Here is a 13287-nt window from a genome sequence, read left to right as displayed (position 1 = left end):
TCGCTTGTTTTCGGCGGGGGGGCAATTCGAACCTCTCTGTGCCCGAGGCTCTACCCCCATCCCTGCCCCGCTCCCGGCCGTGCCGTACCCGGGGCACGGTCGGCTCCGGGTGCCGCCCCGTTACCTTCGGCGGGGGAAGGCGCGGGAGGCGGCGCCGGCTCCGCTCGGGGCGGGGCGGGATGCGGCGGGCCGGGCAGCGCCGCTCGGGGCGTGCGGGGGCCGTGTAGGTGCGGCTCCTTGGAGGTGTCCCGAGGCGGCAGCAGACCTGCCGCGGCGGCGGCGGCCCGGGCAGGCGGCGGAGGCGGAGGCGGCCGGGAGGGGGAAGGGGAAACCCGCGGCGGGGGCGAGCGGCTCGACGTGACACCAGAAAGTTGAGGCGCGGCGGGCTCGGCCCCGCCTGACGCGTGCACCCCTGCCTGCCCCGGCGGCGGGGCAAGGCCAGGGGCCGCTCCTCCTCCCTCTCCTCCTCCCGCGGCCGCCGCACCGAGGGCGGGCGGTTGGGGCGGGTGGCTCGGGGGCGTTGGCCCGGGGAAGTTTTGCTCGCCCTCTCTCTCTCCCTTTTCTTTCTTCTTTCCTTCCGTCGCCCCTCTTGTGCCCTCCTCCGGCGCTGGGGCGGGGGCGAGTGCGGGATTCCCGCGTGCAGGGGCGGGGGCGGCGGCGATGCTGGGCTGGGCTCGGGGCTGCCGCCGGGGCTCCCCTGCCCGCCGCCCCGCCTGACCGCGGCCGGGGCTCCCCTGCCCGCCGCCCCGCCTGCCCGCGGCCCCCGACGCGCCCGCCTCCTTCCCCCGCCATGGGAGCGGGCGCTGCCGCCGCTCCGCCGCCGCGCTCTGCCCGCCGCTCGCCGGGCGCGCAGTGACTCGGCGGGGACGCTTCGCGGAGCTGCCCGCCCGCCCCTCGCCGCTCCGTGCCCGTCCCGGCTGCGCTCCGTTACCGCCTCGTCCCGGGCGCCCAGAGCGGAGTCTGGAGCCGGGGCAGCAACTTGTGCTCGGGCAGCGGCGGACCTCGGCTGCGGGAACTCGAGGATCTTTTGTTTTCTCCTATCGCTTTGGATAGTCCTGGGAAGTGTCAAGGCACCGCTGAGGAAAGCCCGGGCCAGGAGAGCGGAGTTGGGGTGCGGCTGGAGCCCCGCGGACCTGACAGCGCCGTGCCCGGAGGGGGCTCGCCCCGGCGGGATTAGAGAACCTCGCTCGCGTTAAGCTTCTGTGGAATTACAACTGGGGGCTCTTCGTTTCTCCCCCCGCTCTTTTGGCATGAGACTGCTTGCAGGCGCCACCCGAGGACAATGATCGCGGAGTTTGCTCACTTTTACCTCTTCGGATTCATATGTGTCACCTCAGGTAACCAGCTGGCGCGGGCGGGTCGGTACGCGGCCGCGGCGGTGGCAGCGCTCCCGGGGCCGCTCTCCTCCTTCCCCCGCTCCCTCCCCCAGTGTGGCCTCTCCGCGCTCCCGGCCCCCTCCTTCGCTCGGGAACGGAGCTCGGCTTCCACCCTGCGGGCGCCCGGACCGCCTTTGCCCCGGGAGCTGCGGCCGGCCGAGGGGGCTGCCCGGGGCCGGGGGGATGCGCGGCGCCGGCTCCTGTCCCGGTGCCACCTCTGGGCAGCTCCCGAGGGCCGGCTGATGGAAGCGCGGCTGGCGCTGGGCTCCGGGGGCGGCGGGCTGGGAGCCCGCGCTCCGCGGGAGGTGGCTGTGCCCGCGGGTACCGCCGGCCGGCCCCGGCAGCATCCCCGGGCCGGCTTAACCCCGCGCAGCCGCCACCGGCCGGGAAAGGAGGCCTTAGGGACGGGGTTTGCTTCACCTTGGCGATTAAAGTTTACCCACGAGTGCGGAGTGAGGCGGCGGCGTGCTGGGTGGGAGCGGGGAGATGGCCCGGGAGATGGGGGGATTAATGGTCGTGAGGCGCAGTTTGCGCGGGGTTGGGGCGTGTTGGGGCATCTTAGCCCGCCTGTAGGTTCCGGACAGGGCGGCACGGAGGGCAGGCTGCAGGGCAGGGGCGCCTCTCCCGGGCCGCACATGTGGCCGCGGTGGGCGTGGGGGCTCGGCAGGTTTTGGGGTTTGCCTCTGCACAGGGACCCTGATTCCCTCAGCAGGACGGGTTTATCTCCCTGCGGTATTGCTTCTCGCTCTTGGGAACGCCTTTTGTTACACGCTGAGTGAACGCAGTAAATGCTTGTGCCGTGGTGAAGGCTGGTTTGGGCGCTGACTTTTCCACTCTAACTGATTCTTGTAAGTTTGCTAGAGGACCCCTTTGAGTCAATAAAGTTATGGGAGAATGAGACAGCTGGTCAGTGAATGAATGAATGAAGTTTTTGAAAGACTTAAGTACACTGCCTGAAGCTTTAAGTCTTAATTATGTCACTAAATGTAGTAAATTATGTCTGTTTCTAGATTATATCATAAATTTAACTACTGAAGTTTTGCTCTTAGCTGTTAGTTTGCTCCTTGTGGCGTTGGATATGGCAGACCTTGCATCCCTGAGTAGCTCTTGCCCTGTTCACTTCTGACCCTGTCAGTCATGCTATCTTTAATTTGATTTTTCTCTGTATTGTCTGCTTCATGTGTTGGAAGAAACAAATGGAATGGGCAAGAGCCTTTGCACCCCTTTGCACCCCTTTGCTGTCTCTGAATCTTCCATGGCAGTGAGCTGCACCTGAGAAAAGTTGACTTCATAGGTAGTGTACTCTGAAACTTGATCATGTATTGGGATGTTTTAAACTCCAAGTTAAGAAACAATTTTATTTATTTTTTAATCCTCTCATCTGTTTATCATATAAATGCTCAATGAAGTTGCATGCAAGGCATTTCTTTTCAATTTCCCCCCCCCCCCCCCGGATTGGGGTGCACTCTCTAATACTGTTGATTTCAGCTGAGTTGGAGAGAGAGGGGGGAAAAAAAAGGAAAAAAGCCATGAATTTTATGAAGGCTTTTAATTTTGTCATGTAAGCAAACTCAGTAACAAAGATTAGAGACAAGCCTCAGATAATGACACTGCTTCAACTCCTTCACCAGGAGGAATTTCTTTTTCCCTTCAACTAGAGTGTGGTCAAATAGCTGGTCTTGTGTCTGGAACAATGGAGATGCCAGAAACCTTTGGCAGGATGAAGTTTGAGGGCAGATGGCAGCAGTGCAGGAGGAAGGACAGGAGTCATCTATAGTAGTTTCCACACTGAAATCCTTTGAGTTCTACTGACAGCTGATCTTGCAAGTTGATTGATCCTTTCCTCCCTCTTCCACTGATGGTTCTCACTTCCCTCACTTACACCCACTGCTGAATCAATGGTTTGTGTGGCCACGCTCTAAACGGGATGTTAGAAACTTCTGCTGAGAGGTGGGAAATAATTGGGGGATGGGAAAGAGAAAAAAAAATTAATAATAGAAAAGTAAATGGGTTAGTGTTTGTTAAAACAGTAATTGGTAAACCACTTAGAATTTAAAACCCCTAATTTTTACCTTGGTGTTGTCTCTGTGGAATCCTGTGAAGTACCTTCTTTCATGTAAGCCTGTGGTTAATAAATGTTGAATAAATTTAAATTTGAATAGTGTTGAAAATTGGAATATAGCAGCTTTCCTCATTCTCCCAGTGTAATTTCAGTGCTGCTTAGCATACAGAATAAGAATTGCTTTAAGGGATACTTCTCTGGTGTCCTTGTTTTCATGAGGATTTACTTGATTTCTGCCCTTTTTCCTTCATTCTGAGGCCGACTTTGCTTCAGAATCCATGGATTTTCCATCTCTCCACTCCTCAGCAGTAGTAGCATCAAATGTGTATGTTTGGAAAAGAAAAGCTTTCTCTTATCTGAAGGGCAACATGCAGAAAGAACACTTTTGCTGGGAACGAGTGTCAAGGTTCTGGTTTTCCACATGGATGTTCACTGCTCCAGCCATTCTCAAGGCTGCATATGTTACTGTGTGGGTTTTTTCTCTTTCCCTCTGCGGAAATCTTTATATTTTGACGAGTTGTTTCATTGCACTGCTGATTCCCATCTGCTCAACACCCACCTTTCCCCCTTTGCTGTCCGTGTTATCCCTTACTAATTACTGCGCGTTGGCTCCAGAGGTTTTTCCATGCTGTGTGGAGCAGGCAGAGCTGACACAGCCAGGCAGGCGTGTTTTTCACTGATAGTTCTAGCCAGTGGAGGGCAAAATTGTCTCTTGTATCCCTTCATGGGAGAGTTCTCTCCTGATGGTTAATAGTTTAAGGTTGTCCATGGAGTGTCCCCGAAGTCTTTCCCAGCTGGCTGACCTACCTATTGGAGTAAATAAATCAGCCACTTCCTTAGAATGTTTTGTTTGTGGTTACAAGCTCCCTCATGAAGTGCTAGAGCATTTCTGGAAATGGTTCTACTCCTTAGATGTATTCTCTGTCTAATAGCAATAAATTAGACAATGAATAGTGATTTAAGAAAATGACACAATAATTCAAAGGGTTATGAAAGTATTTAGTACATAATATGTAAAAGCAAATAAGTCACCCAAGAAAGCTTAAAAAATGTGCATTTTTCACCCATCTCTAATGCACTGTGTGCTGTTGTAGGTAATTTTACTGGAAGAATATTTAGAAAGATTGAGCCAGCTACTTAGAGCTGAAGAATCTTGCCCCACTTATATTGTGTCTGAAGATTTCAACCCAGCAAAGAAATAACTACATGCTATAAAATTGATAATTCCTTACTTGTCATGAAATGTTCTTTAAGTATCCAGGTGTTTGATTCAAAGCCACTTATCTGCATGAGTAGTGATATTATCTATGGAAAGCAACCATTTTTTTTCTTCCAATTTGTATTAGTGTGAATTTTGTTATCTTTCAGCAAGAAAGAGACACTTTTTTTTTTTTTTTTTTTTTTTTCCCCAATTGCCTGGCAATTAATTTAGTTTAAACCAGAAAAACACTCAAGCTGAATTTTGCTTACTGCAGTCAGTGTTGGTTGTTGGATTTTTTTGTTGTTGTTGAAGTTACACACTAACTTTATTAGCAGGGATCATCTGTAATGTTCAGGATACTGAATTTTGGGGGAATCATGTGTACTGCCCATATGATTTTGTTGGAAAACATGATTTTATGTGAAGAATACTCCTGGGTATACCTGATGATTTTGATTGCATTTACAAAGATAGACAGGCCATTACAAATATTACCAGAAACTAGTGATGTTTAGGTAGCAGTGTTACCATGTTAATATTAGGTATCAAATACCTTTGCCAAAGAATGCTTTAACATAAAATGCTTTGGAAGTGATGGTTAAAAAGATTCCATAAGAAATCAAAGCCAGTTTGGTTTTCATTAGGAGATGGAAAAAGAAAATATTTAGAAAATCAAAGCAGAAAAATCTACGGTTGTGCTTAAAAAATATCTGGGAACCTGTTTCCTCGCTTTCAAATAACATTGGTTTTGGTTGGTACTTAATTTTCCTAAATAACTTGAAAGGTTTTGTTTCGCAATCCTAAACAACTGTAATATTATGTCTCATTATGGGATAGCTTTCTCTAATGAATATAATAATAATTTGCAGGGTCTGGCAAGTCTGGTGACTTGCTGCAGTTCTCCGTGTAGTATTTCTGTTGTTGCTAAATGTGCTATGTGGATAACGGTCCCTTGGCTTGCTGTCCTGGTAGCTGGCCTGGATTCTTCTATAGAAATTTTCCCTTCATAGTGAACGTCCCCATAGTCAATAATTAAGTTACTGTTGTGAATCTGTTGTGGGTTTTGTGTATTTGAACAGCTCAGAATGAGTAATTTTGTTGTTGATAAAGTGCGTTTGTATTTTGAGGTTATTTTGTGACCTGGAAATTCATAGAGATCTTGGTCTTTCCAAGCAAACAAAATGGCACTTAACAGTTTCATATGCTGAGGTCGTGACACATTTTATTTGTGTGCTGTGTTATATAATCTCATTTGGTGGTGATAACCTTCCTTAGCTTTTCACCTCAGTGCTTCTTCATAAAACTGTAAGGTAAATACTGAGGTAACTGAAGTAGCAACCGAGGCGTATTTTAAGTCCAATAAATTGTGTAAACAGGGGATAGAAGAGTGTTTTTCAGTTAGTGATGAGAAACTTGACCGAAAGATGAGAGAAGAGCAACAAAAATATTCTTAAGTGTCTTGGGAGCTCGAGATGCTTTTAAGGACAGATAATTTGATAGTTTATATCTTTTTTAGGAGACTGATCTGTTTATGCACATACATGTGTATTTCATACACTAATGTCTCTTGGCTTCCTGTGTCAGCCTTAGGTAGAAGGACATTTTATGTGAAGAAAGAAAATGTGTTATGAGGACGAATACTTTGTAGTGCTGACACAGATGCAGCCAGCTATGTTGGACTCTCACAGATGAGACTTGGTACTAAGAAAAATCTCAGCAGGGGAAAAAGTGAAACACCTGGGAAGCTGATAACAACTTCAGTGTTCAGTCAGGTGTGCAGAATTGTGTTATTCTGTTTTTGGTCTTGAGTTTTGGTTTTTAAAGAGCTAAACCTTCTGGTATCCTGATTATTAATGTAAGCCGATACTGGGAGTTACCTTACCCTGAAGGTGGTGATAGTAAGCATTAGTGAAATAAGAAGAGAGTGAATTTAATTCTGGATGTCAGAATTTCTTTCTTGCTTTACTGTTCATTAGGGAAAAATGGTGCATTTATCCAGATTGAGCAACAAAAATGATAAAGTATGATTCTGGAAAGTCATGAGCATAGGCCTTTCAGGCCAGGAATGTATATGACATAATTGGTGTTTAATCAACAGCACACAGGGAGAGAGGTGTTTATTTATGTAGGTTGGTCCATTTCAGGTGTAAGTAGTAGGGGAAATGTCCTACACACAAATAAAACAATGAGTAGAGACTTAGGGAAAATATATTCTGTTTCTTTTCACTTGTTTCAACAACAAAGTGAGGAAACTATTTTTTGTGAGAAAGTAAGGAGTATATAAGCAACCAGAGAAGTTAAATACTGTCAAATACTGAGAACTATTCTCAGACTCGTAGGTATTTTCCATGCCTCTCTTGTTCTGAAGCTTAGGAAAATTTCTGACTAAGACTCATGTGTGTATGTATATGACTGATTAAAACGAAGTTGATAAATTGACAGTAATGAGATTTGTGAGTGGCATCAGGCCAGTCCTTTTAATTAGAGCCTGCTTGCCATCTGAGCAACTGCAGCCAAGGTGCAGAGTGCTCTGCTCACAGCCCTGGGCAGCCAAGTCATTTCACCTTTGCTGAGGACAGAATGCTTTATGGAATGGTGTAACCTTCAGGTGGCCTCACCAAGAGGAGGCAAGCTATGCTGAGAAGAGGAGTAGCAAACCTTTTACTTTGTATTTATTGGGAATTGATGTTAACTGTGTTTTCTGGAAGCAGAAACGTGGAAAATTGGAAAGGAGAATCTACTGTTAATAGGCCGAAAATGCACTTGTGGATTTAAATGAAAGATCCATTTGTTTTACCCCTTTATAAAGCAATTTTGTGTTTTAGTGAGAATTGCATTTCAGGTCCTCAAGTTTACTCATAGATTTTTTTTAGCACTGCTACCCAAAGACCTACACATAAACTGAGCACTTTTCCATCTAGGTTTTAATGAAAAGATATGCTGTTGGAGGAGTGGAGGTGCTCATGGTGCAACTTGGGCATGGGCTTCACCTTCAGATGTAAATGTTCAGTGCATGGATTTTGGTGAAAGCAGTACCTTAATGTCATCTCCTACCTCATTTTTAACACATTTTTGTTTTATCTTAAGGGATTTTATATATATATATATATATATATATATATATGAGCTCGATATGGTTAGTGATAAAACCATTTTTTAATAAAGGCATCTTAGGTATTTATCATCTCATTCAGAAGGCTGTCACATATAGAATGCTTGTATTAACATCTGTACTTTTACATAATAGTAAATGTGTTGCTGAAGATTTCTTCCTTAGCATTCAAAGAAATTCCATAAAGAATTACTGGATTTTGTATCTGTACAACAGGAGAGAACCTCTATGGGCTTGTTCACTGGTGGTAGAGATAAATTCCACAAGGTACTCCTATTTAAGTCTTGTTTTCAGCCACCAGACTTTACACCTCTAGAGAGGCATAGAGCTTTTTGTCCTATGTTAAGTGTTTATATTTATTTGCATTTAAGTAAATAACTAGAAATTAAATAATTAGAGCATTTAATTTTAGTAAAACTTACTATAAAATCAGCTTAGACCAAAAAGGGTATTTGAATACATTATTATTATGGAAGTGGTATGAATATTTTTAATCAGAAAACAGGCATGTTTTGTGTACTGCTGCTACCTTGAAATACATGTACTTTCTTTGAAGAAATAAATAGTCAGATATGCAAAATTATTCAAGCTGCCCTTTTCTGTTGGGAAGTATTTACTCAATATGGTATTGCATTACCTTAATTCTAATGCTAATACTGTGTATGATTAAAATAATAGGAACACCCCTGACTGTAGATTAAAGATCTGTAAATCTGACAAGCCTGTGCTGAGCTCTGGATTTAAAATCTTAAACTTGATATTTTATTTTCCTCATCTTGCACAGTGGATTAGCAGTGGAATAAGCTGAGTTTTGGAACAGCCTATGTCTTCAGACATGCAGTGCAATGTAGGGCAAGGATGTAACCTGTGCAGGCTGGAGTCATCCATGACAGCCATCTGAGAGAAAGTAGGGGCTGTGTGCTCTTCATGTTGTTTAATTTTGTAGTCTTTATCTTCTGCTCTCTTGAATGTCTTGTACATAAATCAGAATTGTGATTTCTTTAATACTGTTGAACTGTTTCATGCTGCTAGCAATGCATTAAAACTTGCTTGGCTGGCATTTTTGTGCCTTCTGAAACTTGAATGTCCTCAGGCAATGTATTTATTTTAGATTGTTGGTTAGTTATATGGCCTCTTATCTAATTGCTTAAATGACTTTATGTTGAAGATTAGACAGAACAGTTCATGGCTATAAATTCAAGTATAGAAGACTTTAGTTTTACTATTTGGTTCTACAGTAGCATAATAGACGTTAACAGTTTTTATGTTAGAAATTAGGTTATAATATGTGGCCAAGGATTTAGTGTAGGCCTGAAGATGTGCATTGGCTCCACTTCATTCTGGAAGCAGGTGAAGGGAGAAAGAAATGGTGTTTGATGGACATGTTTGAGAGAGTGGCTAGATTTTTTAGTAGACACTAGAACTCAGATTTTTGGAATCCAGGGCCTTGTGAGTTGTTGAAATTGGGAACCTACAATCTAAATTTTGAGCCACTTAAAATCAATAGTGCCTGTTGAAGATCTTGATTCGAGTGTTTAAATTAAGTTGCCTAAAGTGTTTGACTTTATCTTCAGTTTGCAAATGTTTGTGGATCATTGTGGGCTCTTAGCTGGTCTGAAAATTGAGATTGTAGTGAACATTGACTGAAGAGCCAATTAACTGAAAAAAGCTGTATAACTTTAAATTTGCATGGGCCTCACTAGCTCTATGAAAGTTGAGAAGCCAGTCAGAAATGTATTTGATTATGTATTCTTTTAAAAACTTCTCAGCTTGCCACTTCTGTAGTGCTCTTTATTAACACTGGTCAAAAGCAGACTTTTCAACCCAGACATCTTCTGTTGGCCAAATAGGCTGGAGCATGTAAGCCCAAGATGAGGATGGCAGCCCCCAGATCCACAGGTGGGTCTGCATTTATGTGTTGAAAGCATAATACAAGGTCCTAAAACAGTATTTTTGGATCGAGTGTTCAGCACTGCCATCAAGCTTTTTTTCTTTTATCAAAATGTCTTGGCACCTGGTATGAAACTTGGCACCTGGTGTAGCTTTGTGCTGGGAGACCTCTTGGATGCCAGGCAGGTTCAGAACTGGGATCTGCAAATTCTGAACGCTTCTCCCCTCACCTCCCACTTGCAAAACAGCTCTTGTCAGTCCAACTTTCTGGGTTTGGAATGTGTCTAAGGCCCTAGGTACTGCAGCTGACAGATACTTGATAATCAAAATGTTTAATGGTAGGAGGTGATAAAGGGAAAAAAAAAAAAAAAAAAAGTAGTGTGAGGAAACAAGAATAAGTAGGGATAGTAACAAACTCTTTGATTTTTTGCTTCCCGAAGTAGGAGCTGGCACAGGGGAGGGTAGAGTTTGGGGCTGTGGTGCTGTGGCAGCAGGATGCAGGAGAGAGGATGTTGATGGTGAAGAGGTTGAACAAAAGATCTGATGTAACTGTGCAATGAAACTTGCGCTGTGCTAGTCATAAAAGTGATTGGCAGGAGGCCCCATGCATGGAGTAAAATCCTGTCTTCACCATGTGGAAAATTATGGTTTCTACTGCAAAAGGAGGTGAAGCTTGGAAGGAATTAGCATATCTGCAGCACCGAGTGGCATCTGGAACTGAATGGCTGGGTTAAATCATTCAGTAGTGATTAATGAGGCTCATTGCTCAGGTTATACAGCCTTTAAAAATTAAAAGGAGGAATTTAAAAGTAGATGCAGAGCAGAAAGAAAGAACCATTGCTTTATTTACCTCTTTAATACAGAGGGCAGAATGAAGTCTTCCCTACCTTTTGATACAAGGAGAGGTCTGTAAATTGCTGCTGTTAAGCTTAAAAACTAAGAGATGGACTTGTGAGTGATTGTTTTGAGGAGCATTTTGTGACTTTTTAAATGTGTATGTAGCAATGCAGACCTTGAAATGGGAAGGAGTGTGAAGGGTGGGATTTTGATGCTGGTGTGTGCTTTGCTTTATGGAAAACTTCAGAAAATAGTGATTTCTGTTTTCTCTCCCACTCATGAATGTTAATCTGTGTTACCTGTAGGGAAAGCAAATATTGAAGCACATGAAGTGAAACAAGCTCAGAGACATAGTGAGTGCTTTAACTTTCCTTTAGCGTGGTTCTGGCAGCTGCTGAGCTGAATGGTGATGTAGCTTGGTGTCATATCAGGAATAAATGTTCAAAATGTTCAAAGGCTGTTCCTCTGTAGGAGGATTACAGTACTGATATGAGCACACTTCTGTTTACTTTCAAGTTTTTTAGTGGAGCAAATACAGAAACCAGTGAAGTGTGTGCTTGAGTGTTAGATTTTTTTCCTTCAGAATCGTGAAAAGAAACAAATAGTGGCATCATTAATGGAGCTATTAATGATTGACCTTTCCACAGCAAGTTCATATAGGTAGAAAATAAAAGGGAGCTCGAATAAGGTATAAGCTCTGGAGCTACAATAGGATTCCACTTTAATTTCTACCTGCTAGGAGATGAAGTTCCTTCAAATGCACTGCTGAAAAATCTCTGCTCTCAACAGTTTTAGCTTCTGGATTTATTGGTTTTTAATTTTTTGGGCTTCTTTAGTGGCTATCTTGCTTTTATTTGGGGAGGGGTTGGTGGTGTTTCAACAGAAAATAAGAGGGATTTATCTTTTTAAAAACAAAAGGCTTCCATCTTTCTCATTTGTACTCTAATGTGGTTCCCATTACTGTAATGTGGAAGGAGAATTTTTAATCCTCATCCACACTCCAGTACTTCATATTAGATTGTGATTTCTTGTATTTTCCCCCTGCATTTGCTGGGACAGCCAAGATAGGGCAGGTGACCTTAATGTTGTGACCAGAAGGAGTGAACTTTGTGATTGTTTTGTTTGTTTGGGTTTTTGTTTGTTTTGTGGGGGTTTTCTTGGGAGTATTTGGGGTTTTTTTCTAGTTCTCTGATTATAAGGTTTATTGGTAGAGTGTGAATGTTTGAATAATTACTGAAATTTTTTGTGGGGAAATGACCTTTCAAATGTCTGTGAAGTCGATTATTATTCCAAAAAGATTGGACTAATGTCTGCATTGAGATTATTGTGTCTTCAGAATTGCTAGTTATGTCTTTGAAAGAAATTGGCATTTCATTTTACATCAGTTTCCAGAAAGGCACTTAGAGTTTGTTTTTGTGTTACCTTATTACAGTAGGGAAAGCAGCAAGCTTTCAGCTAGAAATTCAGTGACCTACAGTCTCGGAATAATTAGAATTACACAGAGTTAGTAATTTCACTCGGTCATTTCGCCACAATTCCTGTAGGCATGCAGCTGATCATTTTGAGTCTCATAAAATGAAATTTTATTTTACTCACCTTACTAAGGTCAAGTGAAAAGCCACATCAAGTTAATGAGTCCCTTTCTTTGCAGTGAGCTGAACGTGGCGTTTGTTTTTGTTCTGGCAGTCGTGAAATCACAGGGTGTTGGCGACAAGTCCATTATTGGCTCTGTGCAGTGTTGCTGAGGGCTCTTACTCCACCCAATGCATTATGTGTGCAGACTTTATCATACTCGTTAAAACTTGTCTCAAATTGAGGAGTCCTTTTTTTTTTTTTTTTTTTTTTTTTTTTTTCCTCCTTTAAAGCAGTAATAAAAAGAGAATAAAAATAGCTCCCTCCTCTCTATTAGTGTAAATGAAAGAGTAGCAGCAACTTGTTCCTTTTGTGACCTGAGGAAATAAAACAAAATCTGGATGAGATCTCGGCCCCTTAAAGTCAAAGGAGATTTAACTATTGATGTCAGTTTTTATCTTACTGTGCTGAAGCTCAAGTTGTGTGTCATTCTACTTGGTGTTACATAGAAACCTTAATAGTGGGAGAAAAAGAGATGATTAGTAATTGTTCTTCTCAACTTAAAAAAATAAGAAGCATTTAAAGGCTTATAAAATTCTGTGATTTAGGTTCCCTTTTTTCACTGATTGTAAGATTGAATTTCCTGTATGTTGTTGGTGCTGTTGGTGTCTTTTATGTGGTAGCCAATCTTTCCCCTGCTCCACGAACAGCCAAACTGGTTTTGTTTTAGCCTCTCAGTTTTATCTGGTTTGTTTGATTTGTTTTGTTTTGGGGTTGGTTTTTTTGTTTTTTTTTTTTTTGTATGTTTCAAAACATTTCTGGTTTGGAGTTTTCCTGTGCTGTACAATATACTTCTAGTTGTTGTTGTTGTATTTAGGAAAGTATAATGCATAAAATCCAAGAGTTTCTTTTCCATAGTTGTGATTTTTTAAATAGCAAAAATACTCAACTGTCAATTTTGGAAACGAATACAATCTGATTCCTTCTAGACAGTATTTGAAGAGAGCCATAATATATTCTAAATTTAAAATGTCGGTAAGCTCATCAGATTTTCATCTCTCTACTATTTTATCTTTTTTAAATTTCCTCAAGAAGTTTTAAATTACACAAAAAATAAAACCAGACCTTTGCCTGTGACTTGTCCTTTTTCCTAGGAGTACCAGGTGTCTGATCAGTAGCATGTGCTGGGAAGCAAGGATTTCATCTGAGGAGACTTGAAATGCACTTATTTACAACT

General features: G+C 43.3%; 1 protein-coding gene across 1 annotated transcript in view; it reads left to right on the top strand.

Moving 5' to 3' along the window:
• The first annotated feature begins 1061 nt into the window (after nt 1–1061).
• Nucleotides 1062–13287, top strand: part of LOC136375398 (roundabout homolog 1-like) — a 296044-nt gene continuing 283818 nt past the window's right edge. Inside the window, 1 exon segment of the mRNA XM_066340911.1 lies at nt 1062–1337. Within this exon segment, the coding sequence (XP_066197008.1) occupies nt 1283–1337 (55 nt within the window). The 5' untranslated portion in view covers nt 1062–1282.

The sequence above is a fragment of the Sylvia atricapilla genome, chromosome 2, assembly GCF_009819655.1.
Source record: "Sylvia atricapilla isolate bSylAtr1 chromosome 2, bSylAtr1.pri, whole genome shotgun sequence".
Classification (NCBI taxonomy): Eukaryota; Metazoa; Chordata; class Aves; order Passeriformes; family Sylviidae; genus Sylvia; species Sylvia atricapilla.
Note: the sequence above shows the minus strand (reverse complement) of the source record. Positions and strands in the feature narration are given on the sequence as shown.